Below are 25,860 nucleotides of genomic sequence, written 5' to 3' on the forward strand. Positions count from 1 at the left end.
TCTGTTGTATATCAGAATACCTTTAAAGTAGCTATGTACATCTTGGATGTCACAACTAATTAGCCTACGTTTTGCTTGCACTTTTACAAATGTACAAATTATGAGTTTGCTCAATGCATTTGTTTTAATTCATGGAAATATAAAATTTCAAGCTATGAAGGAAATTAAATACTTGTAACAATCTCTCAATCACCATTCACTCAGTCTGAGAAGTGCCTTATTTTAAGGCAATACCATGTGAAACAGTGCTGCTTTAGCTGTAAAACATTTTTGACAATCAACCATGTAGTTTGCCTTCTTTATGACTTTTATGTGGTGTACTGCACATGCTTCAGAAACAGAAATTGAAGCATGTAATATTAAACAGCATTTAAAAAAAATAGCAAAGCAGGGTATAGACTCGGAATCTAACATTCTCCATGTGCCACACACACACCAACCTTATAATGTATTTACAACAATCTAAAATCTTTACCCCGGGAAGAAGGCCTTAAACAGAAGGCCTGAGTATACAAATAATAAATGAGTACTGCATACTCTTTTGTTTCGAAGTATCAAACTATAATGGTGCTCATGCAAAGCATCACTGCCATCAATGAAAGTATCACTTCAACTATGCTTTTTCTATACAAATAGCGGGAAGTTAATCCAGTTCAACACTTGAACACACGTTTCAACCACAAAGGGACCATTAATATGATGGAGTTATCATGCTTTGAGGATTTTGAAAATGATGGAAGGTAACACCTAACATCTCTACGATTATAACAAGTATTAAAAAACTTATACAGATTTGCAGTGATGAGCCCTATTTGTTGATTTATCCAGGTACAAACTGACAAAGAAAGATAATTCTGCCTCAAGGAACATAACTGCACTTAGAGGCCGCAGCTGAGCACCATATGATTAGAAAAGAAATAATTCAAGGAAGGATGGGAGGAGCAAGAACATTGATCATAGTGTTATATCCTATACTTCCTAGTCCAGAGTTACATAAAAAGTGGCTACTCCGATATAGACATCCCTACCTGGATCCCTTGACAGATGCATCCTTTTCCACGGACGAGCCTTAATTTGTGACTACTTGGAAATGCACCATGAATTAAAAAACATGTTGGCCTTATATTGACTTTTCCAACAGTACTGCATTGTTTGCCAGTGCTGAACTTCACCCAATATGAAATCTGTGATGTCGCATTTTGACCATTTAGTGGTTTATTTCCCATTCATTACAGAAATTGCTATTCTACCTCTTCCCTCATGTAAGCACTTCACATTTTCGTTTCTGACAAACATTTAGAATGTAGGTGTGATTTCAACTTTCAAAGTAGCCTTTTCATTTTGGTCTGTTTTTAGTCAAGTACACAAAGCGAAGGCTCTAGTATCCATGGTGCAGTTCACGACCCAGATAACGTAGCAAAGATATGTTCGAGGTTCAGGCAATTTCTTCTGGGCTTACAACTTTTGGCCTACACAAGCAAAACTCAATTCCTAAAAACAGATTTAGTTTAAGCTTAGCGTCTTTAAAAACGATGTTGGTAGAAACCCTAACATGAAGGACAGCATACACGATATTGCTTGCATGGATAGAAGATGCATTGATCAACCCAATTTTGGTTCAATATAGAAATCCTACTCAAAATATTCCATAAGTTACTAAATTAGTGAAAGAAAATAAATTAACTTGTTTGTTAGACTTTTTAAAAAAGTATTCCTTGGCTCTGTGGCATCCTAAACAACCTTGAATTGTCTATCGCACAGTGTAAATTATAGGATGCTCCAGATGAGATTTCATTCTTTCCAAGATATCTTCAGTCGGGTGTCCAACTGATTGTTCAGTTTGTTGAGTGGGTTAAATGAGTCTGGAATTTTGTAAGAACTGAATAAGGACATGATAGACAAAATTGTACTGAGCAATAGTCTGAACAAGAAACATCCTCTGTTCTCTCAGGTACCTCAGCATAACAGGCACATCCACGTTCTGTAAACATAAGAAAGCAAATATGAACACACACTTTAGACATATGCAAGTCCTAAACCAACAAAACTCAAGACTCATATTCTTGGCCCTTAAGATATAAACAAGCAATAACTAGATTACACCGTCTTACTCAAACACCTTGAAGCTATTGCATTACCCAGTTTCTAGAGAATAGTTTACAACCTTTGTTTAGCACGTTCTTCCAATTGATCTGTTTAACTTATTTGAATATGCACACATTCTTTTAATTTCTGATTTTTTCATCTCCTAATCAAATCTACCAACCTTGCTAGTTTACTATGTACTTCAGGTGTCTGTCAGGAGACAAAATATAGGCCAATAAAGAGGCTGAAACAAATACTTTTGCTTGGTTACCAAAAGATAGATACATCATAATTCCACGCACAGCCTTATGTAACAAACTACATGAAAAAGGAAAACCATGCTGCATCTCAATGCAGTGACAGTCTAGCAGCCTCCATTGGCAGCATTTGCCACAGTAGGAAGCTCATTTGCTCAGAAGCAGATCTGTTCGGTGCTGCTCTATATGAAAATCTTTAGCAAAGAACGGCTTCCCAAAATACTCGTACTGTGAGGCTTGAGGCATGATTCTTTAACAGCTCCCCTAGTTCCAAATGCAATATGTTGTTTTTGGTCAATTGCAAGAAGATGTACAAATCTCTGGGATGAGTACAGGTGCAGATTTAGGCTAAGGGTACAATTAACAAGAAATGAGATAATAGCGAAAGGGTAATACATTTTCTTTTTTTTTTTTTTTAAAGGTAGGAGTAAGGGTTTCAGCCCCCACTCCAAATGTCTATTTTCTGTTTATTTCAGCTCCAAACACATTTATAGGTCTTTCACGTGTGAGTGTGTGTGCCCTAGCTCATACTCTCTCACTTACGAGAGATACCGAGTTGAATAAGGGGCTTGAAGCCTGCCCGTTGTTTACCATTCATCGACTTCAGGTCCCCCTTTTCGTTTCTGTTCCCTAATTGGCCAGCACATGGCAACTTCATCTCCACTTCTTTCATGGAGAGCATGGAACAACTACTGATTGATTTAGCTTGATTAGTGTCCTTCGGCTGTCCGTCCACTGGCCATGCGGAGATTCAGGTACTAGATTTTTCTGTGCTTCCCCCTGCCAGCTCCCACCCGTTATCCATGATGCTTCTTCCCCTCTCATCCGCTCCTGTTGCTCATAACCAGCTGCTGGAGGCCTTGCTGTGGCGTTCCTGCACCTCAATGATACCTTCTGTGCCATTCCCTTTACTCTGATGGATTCCTACATTATACTGGCTGTGGACAGTACATTCTTGTTGTACGGCGCCACTTCAGCTTTCCTGAACAGCTAGCGTCTTGTGATTGCTGATTTTCTCAAAGCAGCATTTATTCACCAATGAGCTGCTTGTGCTGATGAACATCAGCGTCTCTCTAAGGTGCCTGCCTCTGCGTGACTCTGAGAGCTCTATCTTCTTGTTCGTAATCTAAAGTTGCGGGCTGTTCTGCATTGTGCTTTGCTTGCTGAGGAATTGTAATCGTGTATTGTCAGAGTTTTACAAAACGTGACTTTCATTTCTGTAAAAAATGTAACTTAGTTTCTCCATCTTCAAACTTCTTCCGGTAGCAATAGCACCGCATATTGGAAGACCGCTAGTTAGCCTTGCATTCATTAATTGTGGGAACTTTGCTTCATGAACTTTAGATAGTGTGTGACAACACTGCAGATTATTGTGACATACATTGACTACTATTTACTGAGGTATTATTATTTTGTTCAAGTTTTATTTTAATTTATTTTGTTCATTTTTTGCTCTTTTCTTATTCAAAATAGTGGCTGCAAGTATATCCGAACTAGCCTCATTTGTAGGTCTTGCATGTCAACAGTGCATACGAGATGTATTGTTTACTATAAAGGGCTTGATGATGTTAATTCATCCCTCCCGCCTGCCCCTTCCAGTTGTCAGTGTTGCCTTCCCGCCACCTGTCATAACTAACAAGCATTGGCATAGCCAATAGGTCTCGCTTTTGGGACCTTATAAGTATTTAGTTATGCAGCACAATATCCTTGGTGCAACAATATTAACTGTTGCATGGTTAAACACTTATAAGGCCCCAAAGGCGAGACCTATTGGCTAGGCCAATGCTTGTTTTATATATTTTAGATATAACGGACTACAGAGCCATTTCAAATTCATCAAGTTCAGAAGCTTCCATTAGGACAACCAAGTCTTACAGATATCTGCACGCTGTACCAACGTTATTACAGTGTCACCTATTAAACCCGAAGTATTCTAAAAAAATTCATGATCTGCCCTGTTTATTTACATCGGCCTTTAATCAGTTCTCTTTTAGAGTGTCCCATTTAATCTGAAGTAAAAAAAGAATACACACAGCATTAAGTAATTTTTCCAGTAGAGGGCGAAAAAGGATTATATTATTTGTATTTACTGCCATGCACAGGGAATTAAAAATAGCAACAAGAAGCAGGCAGGGATAGTTTTCACTTCAGAGGTATTACTCAAATGCTGTCGGCAGGACCACTTCTAAACATAGACCACGCCGACTGCTCCTATGACGTCCTAGGCTCATGAGAGCCACAGATGCCAGCGATATGCTGCTGACTCATGACCTGCAACAATTCGGAAGCCTCCTACACGATAAACCAAGTTGAATACGACGAGTCGCCATTTTTAAAGTAAGAGCGCGCATGGAGCGCTGCAATTAACAAGGAAGACAAAAGTAGCGTGTGTCTTCCCGTGGGCGGGAACGCGGGCTTTGAAGCGGCAAGGGGCGGGGGAGCGCATTCCAGGCGGGGGAGCGGACCCTTTGAAGTAGGTGCACGCGCCAGTGGGCTGAAGCGCTTCCCAAAAGTGGCGGCACGATGCACGTGATTGTGCGCGTGCTCGCCATGCAATCCACTTATGGGAGCACATTTGGGAGCCCCTTACTAGAGTCTCGCATAGCGATTGCTACGCAATATCTAGGCGAGACCTAAAAAGCACCCTGTCATAACAAAACAAGCAATATGGCATGGCCAACACTGGCGCGTCATGGTGCTTTTTTTAATGTCCCATTCCCTACCTTGCTCTTTGTTTTTTAGGTCTCGCCTGACCCAGCGCTTACGCTGGTCTGACGATACTAAGTAAGGGCTTCAAAAAATGCTACCGCCGGCTACAGCTTGCAGTGCATGTGCGCGGGCTTATGAGCAGAGGCGCCATATGGCATTCCTCATGCTCATTAAGCACATCGCTCGCCAATCGCGATCACTTTCACTTTTGCGGCCACGCGACGGCCGCGCACGCACCACTCCCTTTATACTCTCCCTTGTTTTTTACTTTCAGCGCGCGCGCACAAAACACCCGGGCTTGCACACCCCCCCACACTTTTACTTTTGTCGACTTGTCTCTCCTAGGGTATTGATCGTAGCTGAGAGCAGTGACGGGGACAGTTTGTTTTAGTGTTCTCTCAGACGTGTAATCCGTTGTGCCTTCGGAAAGGAAGGCGGCATGCAATAATATCTTGTATTGTACTGTTCCATCACACTGCATCTGGCATAGTGTGATAATGATGTTATGTGCTGAAGCATGTATGTACTAATAAATGGGTGCAACACAAAAAAGGGAAACAAGGGCTGGGTGGCTCCCACCCAAAAATCAACTATGCCCTGCCACCGATCATCAATGATCTTCTGTGAAAAACATTTTTGCATTTTCTAGAACAGTATTTCCAAGACGTAATTTCTTACTGGATCGGTACCCACTTGCACACTGGTGCTTGAAGGGTGTGCTCATTCCCTTTGATGAAGAAGAACATTGTCTCAACTGTTGCCTACATGGGAACTACCCCAATGGAAGTGAACACGTCCCACTTCTGATGCCCCTGTTGGCTGGAAGTGTTTGCTTCCCTAAGCAGCATATCATGCCCTTAGCTGTTCTCCTTGATGACACTGCCTGCAGTATGACATGTGCAGCATTACAAGTGAAACAAGCATTGGCATAGCCAATAAGTCTTGCCTTTAGGACCTTATAAGTGTTTAGCCATGCAACAGTTGATGTTGTTGCACCAAGGATATTGTGCTGCATAACTAAATACTTATAAGGTCCCAAAAGCAAGACCTATTGGCTATGCCAATGCTTGTTAACTTTACTTTTAGCCAGGCTTCATAGCCGTTCTGCTGTGCAACATGTACACTGGCTAAGCCAGTAGCTCTCGTATCGGCAAGATCTATTGGCTTAACCAATGATTGTCTTGAGTGGGAGTCCTGGGCTCAAATGTTTGAGTTTACTCTAAATCTGAACTACGAGGGCCTATTTGTGTCCTGCTGACATTACTGATATTATTGATTTGGTTGAATGGCATTTTTTTGTGCAAACGTGCAGGTACAAATGGTAAAACAAAGGTAAATTCCTCAAAATCAGATTTTAAGGCAACCAGTAGAATATAACCTGGTATAATGTTCCATTTGCTATACACAAATTATTATTCCAAAGATGATATTGTCTCGTTTTGTGGTCTTGCAACTTTTTATATCCATTTGCCTGTGCAGTAAATGTAAGTCCAGTACTGGTCTTAAAGTATGTACAGTATGCTCTGCTGGTACCTCGTCTGTAGGTCCCCCACCAAGCTGTCGTAACAGTAAATGAAGATGACTTTGATTTATTGTTTTATGTCTTGCTGGGAGGCTCTCTGGTGTCTTCATGAACTAGATTCAGTAATCACTGGTGATGATTTGCAACACCAACTTACCAGAGGCTACAATGATTATATGTGTGCGAAGAACCTCCTCTCACCACCTCCTCTAGCTTGGTTGTTTAGTCATGAGGGTAGATCAGCTGTCCCTGCCAGCTCTTTTGCTGTGGCCTCTTCCTTTCCATTGCTCATATTGCCCCAAAAGGAGAGCCCTCTCTATCTTAGGTAATAACTGATATCATGAGGATGACGTTGGTGGCCCACAAGAGTGTGCACATGCTTGTGGACTTTGCACGTTTTAGAAAGTGTGTTTGTTGCAGTAAAGCTTGCCTGTAAATCAATATTTCGCCTCTTTTTCGATTTTTTGAAGCACCTCAAATGCAACTTGGTAAAATAAATGCTTTCTGTCGGAAGGCATATTGACTACTTTGCCTATATTGCTGGTCTAAATCCAGACACTCTGAGCCATGAGTGGTCTTTCATACAGAACTGCTTGTTATCAGTGTATGCAGGATCATAATAGGCCTAAAGTTAAGTTCGAATGATCCTTAGAGGACTTATACCCTTAATTAACATCATCTGGCTGGACAGCTCTACTTCCTCGCAGCGCCCTTGATTCTTACTCTACCCAGTTATTGTCTGGGTGCCTTCCACGTGCCCCTTTCTCCTCCTCGCTACACCTGGACACTCCATAACATCGCTTGACCTCGCTGTGGTTTCAGAAACCCCCCTCCTGCCCCTGTTTATTCAAATGTTAATGTTCCTGTTAAAAGATCTGAATGTATCTATTTTACTTCTGGCACCTGTCTGCAAGAAGAACAAGTTACTTACCTTCGGTAACGATGTATCTGTAAGAAACATTAGTTAGTTGGATTCCTCACCTTAGAACATCCCCAGGCGTCAGGCTGGATCCGGAAAGATTTTTCGTCAGCAATACCCCTTGCGCGTCGCTAGGCGTCGTCTGCGGCTCCGCGTCCGTTGTCGGCGTCGTGCGCCGGATTGACGTCGGAGTACTTAGACGCCGCCCTCGCTCGCTGACGTCAATTCTTGTACATAGCTTTCCGCGCCAGGAACGCAGAGCCATGCAAGAGACCGACACTGGTGCCAAAAAATCTAGGGCCCTGAAAAGGATAACCTTAACCCTAGATGTCAGTTCGCAGAACAGGGAGGATGGGTGGGTCGGTGAGGAATCTAACTAACTAATGAAGGTAAGTAACTTGTTCATCTGAAAGAAACACGTTGGTTAGATTCCTCACCTTAGAATAGATACCCCAGCAATACCAACCCCGGTGGTGGGTCTGCGAACCAAGTTCACACCAGAAAGTCCTGGAGAACCGAACGGCCAAAGAAGCCGTCTCTCCGGACTTGGCTGTCCAGGCAATGGTGCTTGGCAAACGTGTGCAGTGAAGCCCACGTCGCCGCCTGACAGATGTCCCGCAAGGGAACTCCCCGGCCCTGGGCAGTAGTAGCCGCTGTGGCCCGGGTGGAATGGGCCCTCAACCCAACAGGAGTGTCCTTTTATGCCAAGGAGTAACAAAGTTTAATACACAACACGACCCACCGCGAGATGGTCCGTTTGTGTACCACTTTCCCCTTCTTAGCTCCTACGTATCCAACAAAAAGTTGGTCGTCCACCCGGAACTGTTTGGTGCGGTCCAAATAAAAGGACAGCGCCCGTTTTGGGTCCAGACGGTGGAGCCTCTCTTCCTCTTTTGAAGGATGCGGAGGCAGAAAGAAGGTGGGCAACGTGACAGATTGCCCGAGGTGAAATGGGGTCACCACTTTCGGTAGAAAAGAAGGACGAGGCCGGCGGATAACCTTGTCCGGATGAACAGAAAGAAAGGGAGGCTTAGATGACAGAGCCTGGAGCTCACTCACCCGTCTAGCCGAGGTGATAGCCATCAGGAAAGCAGTTTTCAGGGTCAGAAGACGAATGGGACAATTGTGAAGAGGCTCAAAAGGAGCGCATATCAGAAAGGTCAGAACAAGATTCAAGTCCCACTGAGGCATTACGAAGGGGACAGGAGGGAACATGTGAGTAATGCCTTTGAGAAAACGGGAAACAACAGGGGACTCGAAAAGAGAAGGCTGATCAGGAAGCCGTAAGAAGGCAGAGATTGCAGCAAGATAACCTTTCAAGGTGCCCAGAGCAGAGCCCTGCTGGGCCAAAGAAAGAAGAAAGAGTAGAACCTCAGAAAGAGGGGCGGAAAGGGGATCCACAGCCTTTGCTGTGCACCATGCCACAAATTTGTTCCACCGGCAGGCGTATACCGTCTTTGTGGAGGGACGCCTGGCTGCCAGAATGACATCACAGACTTCAGGAGGCAAGTCAAATGGCATCAACTGCCGCCGCTCAATCTCCACGCATGGAAGTGGAGGCTGGACAGGTTCGGGTGGAGGACCGTCCCCTGCTGCTGCGACAGAAGGTCCTCCTGAAGAGGCAGTCGTATCGGAGGATCGATTGACATACTGTGTAGCTCGGGATACCAGAACCTTCGTGCCCAATCCGGAGCCACTAAGATAACTTGGACCCGGTCGCGCCTGATCTTCTTCAGCACTCTGGGCAGAAGTGGTATAGGCGGAAAGACGTACAACAGACCGCAACTCCACTCGCGACGAAAAGCGTCTCCGAGCGAGTGCTGCCTTGGAAATTCCGACGCGCAGAACTGCTGACATTGCGCGTTCTCTTCGGTGGCGAATAGATCTAACCAAGGCTCTCCCCACTGCAGAAAGAGACCTTGCGCCACGTCCGAGTTCAGACGCCATTCGTGATCCATCATGCACCGGTGGCTGAGTTTGTCTGCTCTGGCGTTCAGAGAGCCCGCCAGATGTTGAACCACCAGGGTGATGCCCTGGTGTTCCAGCCAGGTCCAGAGGCGCAGAGCCTCCTGACAAAGGGTCCTCGACCCCACCCCGCCCTGTTTGTTGCAATACCACATGGCGGTGGTGTTGTTCGCGAACACCTGCGCGACACTTTCCCGGACAGAGGGAAGGAAGGCTTTCAGTGAAAGCCGGATCGCTCTCAGCTCCAAAAGGTTGATATGGAGTTGAGTCTCCGCCGGAGACCAGAGTCCTCTGATCTCCGCCTCTCCCATGTGGCCCCCCCATCCCAGGAGGGACGCGTCCGTCACTACTACATGCTCCGGTTGGGGTAGGGAGAGGCATCTGCCGCTGACCCAATCGCGGTCCGTGAGCCACCACTGCAACTGTTTCGCAGTGCCCTCTGAGATCAAGACATGGTCGGACAGGTTGCCTCGATGCTGGGCCCACTGAAACTTCAGGTCCCACTGCAGAGCCCGCATTCGCCAATTGACGTAATGCACCAACAGGATGCAGGAGGCCATCAGCCCCAGAAGCCGCAGCACCAACCTGACCGAAACCCAGGATAGAGGGAGAAAGATGGAAATCAGAGCCTGAATATCCCGGACCCGCTGTTCCGGAGGATAAGCCCGGAACTGTGCCGAATCGAGAACCGCTCCGATGAAGAGGAGCTTCTGGGAGGGACTCAGGTGTGACTTCGGCACATTGATGGAGAACCCCAGCAAATGCAGGAGGTCGGCCGTAGTCTGGAGGTGGGAGATGACTTGCTGGGGCGAGCCCACCTTCAACAGCCAGTCGTCGAGATAGGGGAAGACTGGAACCCCCGATCTGCGCAGATGAGCTGCGCCAACCGCCATCACTTTCGTGAACACCCGAGGGGCACTGGTGAGGCCGAAGGGGAGCACGGTGAACTGAAAGTGCTCCTGACCCACCGTGAACCGCAGGTAACGCCGGTGGGCCGGCAGGACAGGGATGTGAAAAGAGGCGTCCTGCAAGTCCAACGCTACCATCCAGTCTCCAGGGTCGAGGGCAGCCAGAATCTGAGCTAAAGTTAGGGGGCCTGTACCCTGACACACACACACACTGCCTTTGCAGGCTGATTGTCCTGGTACAGAACTAAACAAAGAGTCGACATTGCACATATCCCTGTGTGACATGCCCACAAACCCACTGCCCTGGCATACATCAGCCACCCCTCTAGCTGGGTGTCCTATGCCAGTGGTGTGGGAACAGGTGCATGAGCCCTGTGCCCCTACAGTACCCAGGGCCATTCCTGGGCACTGTAAGTGCAGTGATGCCATTAAGAGTATATGGTGCTGGGAGGTTGTCAATACGAACTCCACAGCACCATAATGTCAACACTGAAGACTGACAAGTTTGAAATCAAACTTCTCAGCACATTAAACCCACACTGATGCCAGTGTGGGATTTAATGTAAAATGCACTACAGAGAGTATCTTAGAGATGCCCCCTGAAACCAAGCCTACAATCCACGTCTAGTCTGAGAGGCTGCCTAGGCTGCCACACAGTAGACATGTTGCTGGACCCCTGGGTGGAGTGCCCCCGCTCTCCTGGGCCTGCAACAATGCACACCCTGGGCGAGGTGCTAGGTCTCCTCCCCCAGGATGGGCAGGGGGAAGCTTCAAAGGCATGCCACCTTTGTGAGCTTCTCCAGGCCACTTGCTGTACTCAACAACTGGCCCCCACCGGTTCTGACCCCCACTCTGGCGGGAAGACTGGCGGGAAACCCTACGTGAGAAAGGGGGTGTGCCAGCCTGTGCCAACTCCACCCCTCAGGTGGGAGAGGGGAGGTGAAGCACAACTCCGGGCTCCGGCCATCTTGAGGATGGGGAGCCCTGCCCAATTAGAGATAGGCTCCTGCCCCCCTCCCACAGGAGAGGAGCAGGATAGGGGGTGTACTCCCCCCAGGACAGGGACCTATTGGTCCCTGCCCTTCCCCGACCTGCAAGACCCCTAAATTTAGTATTTAGAGGCACCCTGAACCTTCCTTCCTCAGTTCCCGATACCGAAACAAGCAAGAAGATCAAGAAACAAGAAGACCTGCAGTACAGCTGCTAAGAAGAGGAAGACACCAACTGACTTGGCCCCAGCCCTACAGGCCTGTCGACCCTCGAACCTGCTCCTGCAAAACCCCGGCTCCTTCTGTGGTCAGCAGCCTCAAAAACCCCGGAGGACCTGACTGCTTTGTGACTCTACCAAGACTGGGACTCCCACGGGCAGTGGTTCTGCTCAAACAATACCCCTGGTGCCAGCCAGAAACCGCGAATCCAGCCCACTCTGCACCCACCGAGCCCGGCCTGTGCCTGAGTGAACAAAGACCCTGAGGACATCCCCCCCCGGCGATTCTGACCTGGAATCCAGTGCCCAAGGACCCTCCTCGATGACCCCGACGACGCCTGCAGCCTCAGGACAAGGGACCCCTCCAACCGTGACCAGCAGGGGGTAAGATTTCCTGACCTCAAAAGACACCCCTGCACCCGGCGCCCCACGGCCCCCTGTGCCCAACTACTGGGTGCCTGCCTATCCTCCAAGATCCCAACTTACCCCTCAAAGTGTTGGTCGCTCCAGAAGATCCTCCGGCCCCGAGCCTGCAGCCTTTGTTCACTTTCCAAGAGCTCCATTGAATAACATTGAGCGCCCGACGGCTCAAAAGCACCCTGCACCCAGCCACCCGAGTGCCCCTGGCAGTGCAACCTTTGTCTTAAACTCCTTCCCCATTTGCCCTGAGCAAGTGACCAGGAGCCCAGCTCCCACAGCCACGTGGCCTGCTTGCCAGCAGCCACCAACCGAAAGCCCCCTGCCTCTCATTGGATAACATTGGGCCTAACTACCTCAGCACCCGGCTGCCCCAGTGCCGCTGAGGGTGTACCAACTGTACCTACCTGACCCTGGGAGACCCCTGAATCTATGCCCAGAACCTTAACTCTGCCAGTCGAGTACTTACCTAAAAGCCGATAACTCACTTTTCTTCCATAGGCGAACATTGACTGGTTTCACTTGGAAATTCTTCTAAGTGTCAAGTTTTGGAACTTTAAAATATTCATCTAAAATCAGCCGAACAACGAATTCCGACTTACTCACCTGTTACCAGGAGAGACCTCAGTGCTGCATCTTTTAGCCCAGTACTGACCTTGAAAAGTAATTTTAACCGTACTTACCAATAAACTAGAATTTCCTTCCATAGGATATCATTGCCTGCTTTTTTCTGAAAAAGTTTCTAAGTGTCGATTTTTGAAACTTACAAATATTCTTTAAAAATCGTGCCAACGATAAAAACGTAATTACTTGCCTGTTTTAGATAGATGTCCCAGTGCTGAACCTAGGAGCCCGGCACTGGATTACAAAAGTAACGCAAACATACTTTACCTGCAAACTGAATTTCCTTCCATAGGATAACATTGGTAATTTTACCTAGAAAAGTTTCTAAGTGTCAACTTTTAAAATACAATAATATTCCTTAAAAATCACAACTGTAACCAAAACGCTTTTACTTAACTGTTTACAGTGCATGTCCCAGGACTGAATCTAGGATCCAGTCCTGTGGTTAGAAAAGTAATCTACAAAGTAATTAATTGCATTTAACTAGAAATTCCCATTGAGCTCAATGTTGCATTGTATTTGAAATTGTGTTGCCTATTGAAACAACTGTAGCTATTGTAATCAAAAACTCTATTTTCTATTTGAAAAGTATTTAACTAAAGTAATTGATTCTGAGAAAGTATATTTTGATACCTTGTTGGTTGTAAAATAAAACAACTATATCTTTTGATATAAAACAATTGGCCTAGAGTTCAGTTCTTGAGTGTGTGAGACCATTTGCTGACTGTGTACAACAAATGCTTTACACTGCCCTCTGACACTGCCTTACTGCTCAACCAAGCTACCACTTTAGATAGTAAGGTTATATCTAACTTTAGCCTCTGCCAAACCTCTGGGGACTGTGGACTCTGTGCACACTGTACCTTACTTTGGTCCAGTATATACAGAGCCACTTTCTTACACAGGCCCATATGCGATTAGATTTGCTAAACATTTGATGTGATGTCTTCAGCTGTTACCAAGGTAGATATTGTTACAGCTGTGATGACAACTGCTGGGTGACATAAAGAGATAGACAAGGGTACCCCAAGTTGGGTTACTAGATTATGCGTGAACAAATATTTCACAAATGAAGGACCTATCGTAGCTCTGCTAACTAAGTCAGGTCAGCAAGTTAAGTCCCTCTATCAGGCAGCAAAAATTTGATGTCTGAAGCAACATCTTACCTCATTGTGCTCCAAAGAGCGAATCATTAGTTCTGTCAGTATGACCACACCAGTCCGCCCCACACCGGCGCTGCAATGAACTACAATCGGTGGACTGCAAGTCTTGCTACTGTCCAGCATGATGTTCGTATGACGTCGTACGGACTGTATTTCATCCAAATACGCTGTGAATTAGAAATTGCAAGCATGTGATTTCCCATACAATCTCAAGGGGTTCCATGAATGTCGCATTCATTAAACTGAATGTGCATTTATAGCAGCCTGCATAACTTGATAAAATTCTGTTGTTGCAAGACTGCGTTTATTTGCAAAATGAGGTGAACAACATACTACTGAAGAAAAGGTAATATTGCCAGCGTTGACTTCTTTACCCTATTTGGCATTTTTTGCCCACCCTGTACCGCTCCTCTCTGCTTCAGCATAACAAATAATCACAATCATCCCCATAACCCCTAAACAGTTGATATTAAAGCGGCCTACAACCCACATCTAACTTCTGACCATTTAACACTACAATATCTTGATAGCTCTGGGTGTGGTTACATCACTCCAGCACAGAAAGCAAACTATCTGTTCCCAAATCCTCCAATAAGAATCTGATAGACATGACTAAAGTGGGCCGCAAAAAAGAAGAACTTTGATGCAAATCTAGATGAAAGGGAGCCAAATTATTTTAGAAATCCATAAGGGGACAACACAGAGCTGTCACACAAAACATGACTTTTGTATCAGTGAAGAAAAAATTAAACAGACAAGCAGTTTTAGATGCCCAAGATGAAGCAGCACCCCAACAATATTGGGAAAGCCTCAATTTCTTCAATGTGAAAACTGACAGTGAAACATCAGTCCCCACAGACCTGAAAGCAACATCCAAAATCAAAGCATTCGGCCTTCCATTTCACTGCTTTTCAGAAGCGAAAACTCATCCCAACACTCGGCTCCAGACAACTGATCAATACACCCTTTTTCACATGGTAAAACATGCAGTGCGAACTCTGGTTGTCTTTCTACCCTCAATCGTAACCAACTATTTCATCGCCCCAATGCGCTTCAGGCACTTAACCAAGGGCAACTAAATGCACTTTCACAAGAATTGAATATTACGTCCCAACTGACCCTAAAACAAACAGCAGCCCTAGTAATAATAATAAATAATATGAAAATTTGTAATGCGCTCAGCTTACCCAGGGGCGTCCCGGCGCAACAGACCAGAAGGGGAGACTCAGCTAGTCACTACTGTGGAAACAAGTAGGTCTTAAGAAGTTTCCTAAATGGTAGGATCTTGGGCTCTGAGCGAATCCTGAGGGGCAGAGAGTTCCAAAGAGAAGCCACCTGCACCGAGAAACGCCTACCCCCAGAACGAGCTTTTCTTACTCTGGCTGACTGCAGAAGGTGTTTTTGGTCCGAGCGCAGCAGACGTGGAGGTCTATAGGGACGGGCCATATTCGCAAGGATAGGGGGGCCTTTGCCATGTAGAATTTTGTGGGCAGTACATAGCGCCTTAAATTTCACCCGCTCCTTCACGGGGAGCCAGTGAAGCGCTCTAAGGGCGGGAGCAGCAGACTGCCTTCTGGGAACATCCATAAGGATTCTCGCAGCTGCGTTTTGCACCTGTTGGAGAGTTTTAAAGGTCGCTTCGGGGGCACCGAGAAACAGCGCATTCCCATAATCGAGCCTCGATAGAATTAGGCCACGTATCAACAGCTTCCTTGCTGGATCAGGAAGCAAAGGTAGCACCTTTCGGGCTGATTTCAGTAAGCCAAAGCAAACCCCTGCGGTCTTCCTGGCATGAGTCCTGAAGGACAGATCTTCTTCCAACCATACTCCCAAGGACTTGATCTCCTTCTTGGGGGATGGTGGGTCACCAAGAGACCGGGGCCAACAGGTCGCAATAATGGAGGGACTGGGATTGCCCAGGAGCATCAGCTCGGTTTTACCTCCATTGAGCTTTAAGGCAGAGGTGGACATCCAACGATAAACATTGGCGAGGCAGTCGTGTAAAACCTCAGGTTGTTCCGCCAGCTGAGTGAGGCCGACCACCAGCTGAGTATCATCAGCATAGCTGATGATCTTCACCCCCGAGGGGGCGACCACTCTTTCAAGTGGAGTCATATATATATTAAATAAAGTAGGGCTCAGCGATGAGCCCTGCGGGACTCCACATTGAAGAGGGATTAGGGCAGATTGCTCTGACCCCTCCCAGACTTGGTAGAAACGGTCAGATAGAAAAGATCCCAACCATTTCAGGGCCGTCCCTGAGACACCTACCTCTGACAGACGTTGGAGGAGCACTTGATGACTCACAGTGTCAAAGGCAGCACTCAAGTCCAGGAGGATCACTGCCACTGACCCTCCTGTATCTAGAGTGCTCCTTGCCTCCTCCACTACTGCCAGCAAGGCAGTGTCTGTTCCATGGCCGGGACGGAAACCAGTCTGGGAGTCTCCTAGCAGGTGGTTAGACTCAAGATGGTGAGAGAGCTGACGGTTAACCAGCTTCTCTGCAATTTTTGAGAAACCAGGCAGAAGTGAAATTGGCCTAAAGTTGGTCAAGTTGGATGAGTCCATTCCTGGCTTTTTCAATAAGGCCTTCACCACGGCCTTTTTCCATCTCTGGGGCACTATGCCCTGCGTAAGTGAAAGGTTCAAGAGGTCAGTCAGAGGAGTTGACAAGGTGTTAGCCACGAGTTTAAGATGTTTTATGGGGACTGGGTCACTCGGGGAGCCACTCTTCATCTCTAACAGGACTTTTATGACCTCCTCTTCCAAAAAGGGGCCAAAAGATGCTAGCTCAATCAGGCAACTTGTAGGACTAGCAACCGATTCATCGCTTTGAGGGATAGTAGGTAAGGAGGATAATATTTTCTCTATTTTGGAATGGAAGAAGCTGGCCAGTTCCTCACATTTTTCTTTGGGATTATCATGCAACACTGGAGGGACCGGAGCTTTCAGAAGTTCCTTAAAGATTTTAAACGATTCTCCTGAAGAATTGTTTGCTCTCTCAATCCGGTCGCTAAAGAAAGTCTTTTTAGCGTCCTTCAGTGCGCTTTTATATTTCCTTAGTTCCCTTTTATAATTGGCCCGGCTATCTTCCGTCCGCTCTCTCCTCCAGGCACGTTCAAGCCTTTTACAAGAGGTTCTGATGCACCCCAGTTCGGGGGTATACCAGGGGGCAGAGCCAATTCTTCTCTCCCTGACAAGCCTTCTTTTATTTGGGATCAGTAAGTCCAAAGAGTTGGTAAGCCATTTGCCCAAGAGCTGGTCAGCAGTGTTGGGGTCATCTGTGAGGTGAGGACAGGTTCTAGATAGCTCTTCCGCCCAACTGTCCACCGGGAGCTTCGACCAAAGTCGTTCCACAGTATGTTGTCTAGGAGCGGGGTCTCTGCGGTTCCCCAGCAGCCAGCTAAACGGAACAAGATGGTGATCAGTCCAGGGGAGAGCCAACATCTGAAGAGCCTGCAAGTTCACAGAGTTAGCAAAAACTGCATCAAGCTGATGGCCTCTATTATGGGTAACTCCCATATTAACAAGATGAAGGTCCAGTGCACCAAGCGAGCTTACAAGCTCCCTTGCCACTACATCATTGGGGTCGTCAAAATGAAAATTGAAGTCCCCAAGGGTGACAAAGTAGGTCGAGGCAGCAGCCAATGGGATGGCAGCCTCCATGAAGGAATCCACGAAATTCCCTAGAGTAGCGGGAGGCCGATACACAAGGAGGCCAGAGATAGAGACAGTTGAGGAGATGCAAAGGGTAAACTGACAACTTTCAGCGTTGTTAATGCCACAGTCGACTGCTTTGCATACAAATGTGTCTCTGTAAACAATGGCCACTCCACCCCCTCTCCCATCCGGCCTATCAAGATGGAACATAAGATACCCCGAGGGAAGAGCGTTGACGATGTCGGGGTCGGAACCTGTAGTCAGCCACGTTTCCGTCAGAAATAAAACATCCAGACTATGGTCCAGAAGAAGGGAATGAACTTCGGTAGTATGACAAGGCAATGATCTACAGTTGAGCAGTGCCATAGTAAGAGAGTTAGGGTGCTTGCAAGTATTGTACGGGCGACAGTCAAAACAATGATTAAAAACGGAGCCCTCAGCCCAATAATAGCAGCAGCTGGAGTGTCTGGGCGTGCGTAAAGCAAGCCGTGTGTCCCGTGAGTACCTGTAACAGGGGGTCTGAGGGCAGGAGGTGTTTAGCAGAGTGGTGTGCCCTGGGCCCGTCTGGGCCCGGACGGGCACAGACGGGCTTGACTCTGGCGAAACTCCGGCGATAGTCCGGCGATGACGCTGCGTGATGACGCTGCGCGTCAGCATGGCTGGCTTTATGCTCGCCGAGCGCGGGACACTAAAGACACTAGAGCGCTACCTGCGCCTCCTGCAATGTCCCCCCTCCCAAGATGGCCACCAACACGAGACAGTGGGCAGGGACCCGCTAAAACGCGGTGCTTTGACCAAATTTAGGTGAGAGTAAGGTGGCAGCAATGCAGGTATGCGAGTGGACCTAATTTAAAAACAGGGGAAAAACGAGTAACTAAAATTAAAATTAAAGACAAAAACGGGACGTTTTAAAAATAAATTACAGCAGCAGCCAGCAGCAGAATAGCGGTGAGTGCGAGGCTATCCTAACACTAATGGTCAAGATGTTAAGGGTGCTCACCTGAGGTTTGCCTGGCTTTATGCACGCCGAGCGCGGGACACTAAAGACACTAGAGCGCTACCTGCGCCTCCTGCTAGTTCTACAGATTGACCCACAACTGATAAAGTCCCCTTCTACCGACCATTTTAAGGATATTGCAAGTCACAGAGGAATTCCTTGACCATATTAAGGAATGAGGCCGAATACCAAGTTCCTTTATAAGGTTAAGGAACTGCGAGGTGACTTGCAATATCCTTACCATGCACGGAATGGGGTGCTTTATTCCTTATAATACATTGGCATACCATCACCTTCCCACAAACCACTCAAATCCTTGGTGAGTAGCTCTCTCATATGAAAGAGAGAGCATGTTTGCTAAAATGAAGAATAAAAATAGAATCTCTAGTACAAAATTAAGCACATCAAAAAAGTGGATACATATTTTTTCAAAAAGATATAAGAATTAGTTTAATACAAGTCACTTTTTTTTAAAGGCGTAGTAGCTTGGAATGTGTAGAAACATGCAAAAAGATTTTAACTTTTCCATAATGACCTAAGGAGTGCTAAAAATAAACATGTTGGCATAAACAGTTCCTTACTGCTTGTCACCATACAGCTAGAAAAACAGAACAGAAGAAAGAAAAGCAGTGTTTTGTTTTGTTCCTTAAATAGCTGCTTTAATTATGCTTCATGACCGGACAAGTCTTACCCCCTCAGCTGCTGGCTCTGGCAGCAGGCATTGTGATTTCAGAACTCAACTGTAATAAATCATTACAGTTGAGTTCTGGTGTTATTTCTTTATAATAGGTGGCTGGGTGCGTCACAAGTTGCCAATTATAAAGGAATTGGAGACAGGTTTTTATTCAGGGATTGCAGAAACCCTGAATTAACTCCTAAATTGAACAAACTGAACTGACTAATGTAAGAAATCCAACTCTTCTGATCTCCTAGTAGTAGAGAGGAGTGAATCCATCATCTGCTGGAACCCACTGAGCCTAATCCTACGTTGTCGCACCCAAGACAGAAAGTTACCCCAGGGAGCAAGTCAAAATTCGTATATGGGTTTAATCCTGGGAAAAGTAATCATTTGGGTAAGACAGGTTGTTGCAATACAATCATTAAACAGTACAGTGATACCAGCAAATGTGATGTATACACTTAGCATTTCCGGCATTCACCTACAACTTCAGGTCGCCTCATGACACGACTCGAACACTAGCCAATAGTCTCGCTTGTAAGTCCTTTGAACTCAGAGCTTAGAAGGAGAAGTAACTTACACAGGAAGCCCTGGATGTCTTCTGGACAGCCCTGATCTGGCCAGTCTGTGTACTGCAAGTGCCATACTGTCCTCTCCTGAAGAGAGACCAGATGCTTAACTTTCAGCCCTGTAGTCGCATGGCATCCAGAGTCTGTACGGAACTTCGTTGTCACCTTGAACTTCCCATACGTAGCGGAGCTGTGCCGGGAGCCCAGTTTAGGCCAATAGCGGTGGCTCTTGCATCGACCTCCCTCCTGCAGAAGCAACACACTTATTTAGAGTGACTCAACATAAAGATACCTGTAGCAACAAAAAAAACTCTGCTTGAATTACTGAATGTCCGCAAAATAGATATCTTTCAGTCACTCTTTATATAAGTTGCCATTATCAAGGAAATAAAGGTTTGAGAAATCCACATAATTATTAATCAAATAATTTCACAAAATCAAATCAGGCCAATGGGACAGTGCTGATAGAGTTGCGACACCAGTGGGTTCTGCTGACCTAATCTTATGAAAAAGTATTTTGCAGCTTGGCAGGCCTCTACTGGTCTGTACAGGGATAAAATCTATTCACAATCTACCCAGTTAACACCAATGTAGGACTCAGTTTGATATGTATACCTCACACTGATGGTCACCGCGTTCTAAGAATGCCTGGTCTAAAACTATTGTAAAACTAATTCAGAAAACATATTCTTTTATTGGACTCTTAAGGGGTGGCTTCACCTACTGTTTCTCCAATGTTTCTAAAATCCCCCAAGATCTTTAATATATTTTGTATTTACCAGTAGAAAAATTGTCTCTGCGATTAAAATCTTCAAATGTGTAATTCCAATATTCTAAGTTACTTTTTGGCAAAGAGTCTACAGTTCCTCAAATAAGTGGATTTGGGAAACAAAGCAGAACCCATTGTGAAACACTAATTTTCAGTTAATTTTGGCTCATCCTCCCCCAGGTTTTCTGATACAATCGTTGTAGTTAACTGCAAATTCCCAACAGCAAAACACAAGAGATATTTTGAGAGCTCATCTTTGTTTTCAGGGTCACTCCAATTTCATATGATATATATACAGATTATCTGTCTTTAACACGGTTTCCAGCCTCAGGACAAAGGTTGGTGGTTTCATTGGTCACCCTAAAATCCTATGAGGGATCTGCAGAATACCCCAAGACATTTGATTGATTTAAACTGCACGCATTCCTTCGCTCACTCTTCTTCCCACCACTACAATATTTAGCGATGAGACCCAAGACAGGAAAAGAGAACCACTCTTGTTGTTACTCGTGCACAACACCAAAACTCTTGCCAGTCCCACACAGTGGTGGAATACAACCACCTGATAACATGCTTCGGGTTCTCCTCAGATTATGAATCGCTATAAAAATGTAAGTACAATACAACACAATTGTGGAGAAGTGTGGCTCAATGGTTAGAGTGGCAGACCTCGATGCAGAGCACTGGTCCGGGACCAGGGTTCGATTCCCGTCACGGCAGGGTCTCGGGCTATAAATTCCGCGGACCGGATATTCTCGCCTCAGTGCCTATTCTAATCATGGGTCCCACGCTGCAACTCTGGGCAATAGCTTGCTTAATCTCCACAACGGCCCCAACAGCGCTGGGATGCCTGGCCTCACCATGGGGGTGCCCAGGAGTGGACACCTCACATGGAAAGCCAGGAAGGGTTCCACAGCGGTATGAGTAAAAGCGCCAGGATGCCCCCGTTGGGGGTGGCAGTGCGCTATACAAGTACAAACACATTTACATTTAGATATGCATGGAGTATGAATGGAAACACCAGAGCTTTCAGAACATATTTCTGCAATTTTCTATGTGAATTTCTGTTGCCCTTGGGAAAAGTTCCAGATATGAGTCTAGCTGTGAGTCTGATGTCTTGAAATGTTTGAGTTGCAGAACTGTAATGTGCATACACACACCCAAGTATCCTCTTCCCAGAGACCGCACTAGCACATGCTGCACAACCTTTGCTAAAATGCACTGTCGACATCACAGTTTTGTTGGTTTGTTAGGTATGTTAAGTTTCCTTTTCAGAGGGTGGATTGACGGACAGTTGCGGAATACTAAATGCAACAAGATATGATTGTATAGATTCATACATTTTCTATACCATAGACCTCGTGAACAAGCTGTAACCTACATGTGAGATTTGTAATTCTTGGCTTGCATTTGACAACTATTGCATGTGTACTGCATTTCTGTTCCACTCTCAAAGGAAAATCCAATCAACAGAATTTGATATAAAATGCACTGTCAATGTGTCTGAAGTACCTCACTTACTGGCACGAAGAGTGAATTAGTGTCAAATGCTAATGGGCACTTTGGTGGGCCTCTCCTCTACTCCAAACTGGCCAGGAGCCACCAGACTAACTTCAGAAAACCAACAAGTCACCAAAGGATCAGTGTAAACGTCTCTCCAACTCTGCCAGATCCTTTTCGCCACCCAGTGGACAGCAGACCATCCTTTTAATATCAGCCCTGGCTGCATGCAACTGGGGACAGCCCTGAATGTTCATGTTTGTTTTCTGGTACAAAAACGTTTACAGACATTGAATGTCTTTCAGTGCATTTTTGAAAGAGTATTTAGCAGGATATCCTGAACCTAGAGATATGATGAAGCTACGGATTCTATGCCCTTTGAAGTGCGGGAACATCAAGTAAAACATGATGAAGCGAACAATATAAAGGAAATATTTACCTGCGGCACTGTTGAAGGCTGTTCTTGTTTCATCAGAGTGAGTTGATGTTACTGTTAATGTGCCAATTCTCACAAAGAGAAAGCATTGCTCTGCGATTATTAGTGGAAATATTTCTCTGTTTTCTTTGGCGATAACATTAAAAGGTTTCAAGAAAGTGCATTTCAGGAGGACCATCTGCTTCGTGCATCACAGTGACTGATCAAGGGGGTGGGATGCCGATTTGGCTAATGTTGGCCACATAAACCCCTCTGACCAAGCCCGTCACTCAGTTCTCAGATCCCAGTGGAAATATCTATGCTTTGTTTGGCACAGGGAATCCCTGAACTGAAGAAACAGCCTGCGACAATACAATTCATGCAATAAAACACTTGTAAAAACACAGGAAAGTGTGAATATGAAAGGAAATCTTACAATAAAGAAGGCAGCAAAAGAAAACATTGTTCCACTACAGGTCTTGAGAATGGTGGGGTTCCCATGCGCACACTATAAAGTACCATCTACTGCAGTCTCACTTACCTCTTCAGCAGTGACCATGGCTATCACGTTCACGCCTTGTTCCCACACCATCTGCCAGAAGTCGTGACATGTGTTTGGCAGTGGCCCCTGCGTGCCTATGTAGTGCCACTCTTCTCCGGATATCGACACCTAGGAGGCAGGAAGATTAGTATTCACTTTCCAGTTCCATCTATCATGACATTGTTTCAACTTTCTATCCCACGGCAGACAAAGGCGTCAAAGCCAAATATTATCTTGAACTGACACACATTAAGAAGACGTGCATGCTTTTATCATGTGCTTTATAGTGCAGAAATGATCCCTTGTTTTGTTCTCTATGCTTAAATCACGTGATCATTTGGCCGGAATTCCTTCCCAGACAGTGGCATTAATGCACAATGAGCAAGTGGCCCAACTACAGGTTTTACAGGATAAGGGTGCTATATATTTTTTAAATATGTGGCATTAAGGAATTCTGGAACATGCCCATGGACTGAGATTCACCAAGAGATATCGCTGTGCTGTGACTTTAGTGCCAGACCATGACTGCGGCTCACAAAGTTAGGAGACCTGATTTCCACATATTGAGCCAAAGCCACCAAAGGCACAGACCGGATCAGCATTACACATTATTCACAATTACCTTTGAGGTGTGTCAGAGCACTGTGCACGACAGCATAGTGGAAGGAAGTAACAAAGCACAAGTCCTACCCAGACATGACATGGAGGGGCTAACATGACCCATATTTATACTCTGCGCAGCTGCAAAAGGGAACGCGCATTTGTGATAACAGCCTTACCAAACTGGCACCTATATCAATGTGGCATTCAAAATACCTATTCATTACGGAAACTATATGTGGCAGCGAATGTACAAAAAACGCAGTCGTCCAGGTGTGATGCAAATGCTACAAGAAGACATGCCGGTTTGCAATAATCAAGGGCCAAACTTAAAAAGGACATTAATTGTCATACGGTGGAGCAGACAGAAATTTCCTCTACTTTTCCCCAGTCCATTCCAGGCGCCAGGAAGCGCTGAGAAGAGATTTAAAGTCCTAAGTTCCTAAATTCCATGTAATCTAACATCACACCACCTTCTCCTGGTTGCTACTGGCATTATGATGCGAGCGACTGAGTGGATTCCCATATAAAACACCCAATACACTAAATAATTTCACCCACAGCTGAAAGATTAAAAAATGATAAAAGTTCAAATCTGCCAAATACATTTACATATTTGCATTAGCACTTTCCTCCAGACTCCATGTGTGGTCCATACCCCATTTGTGGCTGCACAAAAAAGTCAGTAAGGCTCAATAAACGTCCTGAAAGTTGAAGACTACCAAAGGTACAAAATAATATGGCAGAAAATATATTTTTTGAACCAATAATTACATTGGGAAATAAATGATCCAATCTAAAAGTTAAAACAGAAGTGCCTATACACAGACTAAAACAAACCCCACTAAATAGTGTACTATTGTGTCTATTAACACAGCTGCACTTGGACTGAAATGCAATTAGAATCTTATCTACTATTTTCATTTCACATAAAAGAACATCAAACGCTGTGGTGTAGGATCACTTGTTTTTCCTTTTTTATGATTTGTATTGAGTTAATGTTTACAAATACGGTACAACATATATGATGAATATCTGGCATTGTGTTGGGAGTCCATGAGGTGGAAATTGTACACACATAATAAATTCATAATGTAGATAAAAAATCTAATTGTGCGGTACAGGGATCTTGAACTTTCTAGTCAAGGGCATGTTATGTCTGGCATGTCTTGGGAAGGTTGTTCCAGTTCTGATCTCTCAGAAGAATCTCCACCGACTGACAAACAATAGTGTGTAAGCTGGGTCCATATATTGTGTACAAGTTTAAAAGACTAGCTCCATATTTACCTTTTTCAGATGACATGCACTAGTCCACGTGTGCACCTCTTTGGCTGTGGACTAGACACAATGCATTCCCCCACTCATGATGTGAAGGAATGCCTAGATAGTTCGATATTATTTGGGATCTAAAAGGGACATCTAAACCCAGTATAGATAATAATTCAGAAGATATTTTGCTTCAGAATCTCAGATGTTTGCTGCACCTCAATAATGAATGCAAGACAGCACCCTCCCCCATTCCACCCTCCAGGCATGTGCTGGTGTTACACAGGCCCACGGCATATAGTCTGGTTGAGGTATAGTGGGGCCGGTGCAACATTTTAAGGTGAAGGAGATGGAGACTCACCTGAATGGCTAATATTCTGGTGCATCAGGGCTGCCTCCCACTCCAAATCACAATGTGTACCCAGATCTGTGTTCAAACTCTGGATCCTCTCTGGCGTTGCTGAGCTCGTTCCTAGGTGACGGGCAACAGCAAGTGGAGATGGGAGTGGGTAGGTCTGCTCTCCTCTCCCTCCCCTGTGGGGTGCCTCAGGGCTCCTCACTTAGCCCCACACTTTTTAATATCTATGTAACCCGCTTGAATAATCTTACTCGTAGCTATGGTCTTGCGGTGTTCTCCTACTGATGATACACAAATTGTGGTGTCTATATCATCGGACGTTAAAAAGAGGCAATACATTTTTGCAGCTGCGTGTCTCTCATATTGCAAACTGGATGAAGAGGAATTGCCTGAAGTTAAACTAAAGGATTTCAGTCTTCCTTTACCCATGACATCTCCCAGTGAGGATATCCCAAATAGGTTTCATGGTCAGAATCCTAATATTTGAACTACATATGGAAGCATTTTCCCCACCTACAGGGGGGGTTGCCCGGATCAGTCTGCCCCTTCACCCAAAGCCTTCTTAGTCGCTCCCATACCTGTGTCACCCTACGGGTCACCTGAGGCAGGGCGGCTGTACCTCATAACGAATACACAACAAAAGCATGTTCTGGAACCAAGAGAGACTCTACGTAATCAGTGGAGCGCTCTTCCAGTGGTAAATGAACTCAATCATTTATCACCAACAACT

General features: G+C 45.6%; 1 protein-coding gene across 2 annotated transcripts in view; it reads right to left on the reverse strand.

Annotated features, from left to right (window-relative positions):
* Positions 1-1,197: 1,197 nt before the first annotated feature.
* The window catches only part of PTPN14 (protein tyrosine phosphatase non-receptor type 14), a 375,359-nt gene continuing 350,696 nt past the window's right edge, over positions 1,198-25,860 (reverse strand). For both annotated transcript variants that reach the window (XM_085612914.1, XM_085612915.1), the window contains exons 16-19: positions 22,907-23,035; positions 19,693-19,927; positions 13,780-13,943; positions 1,198-1,981 (exon numbers count right to left, since the gene is read on the reverse strand). In XM_085612914.1, coding sequence (XP_085469040.1) covers positions 1,853-1,981; positions 13,780-13,943; positions 19,693-19,927; positions 22,907-23,035 — 657 coding nt within the window. In that variant the 3' untranslated portion in view covers positions 1,198-1,852. The remainder of the gene's footprint in view (positions 1,982-13,779; positions 13,944-19,692; positions 19,928-22,906; positions 23,036-25,860) is intronic.

Source organism: Triturus cristatus, chromosome 6 (assembly GCF_964204655.1).
Source record: "Triturus cristatus chromosome 6, aTriCri1.1, whole genome shotgun sequence".
Lineage (NCBI taxonomy): Eukaryota > Metazoa > Chordata > Amphibia > Caudata > Salamandridae > Triturus > Triturus cristatus.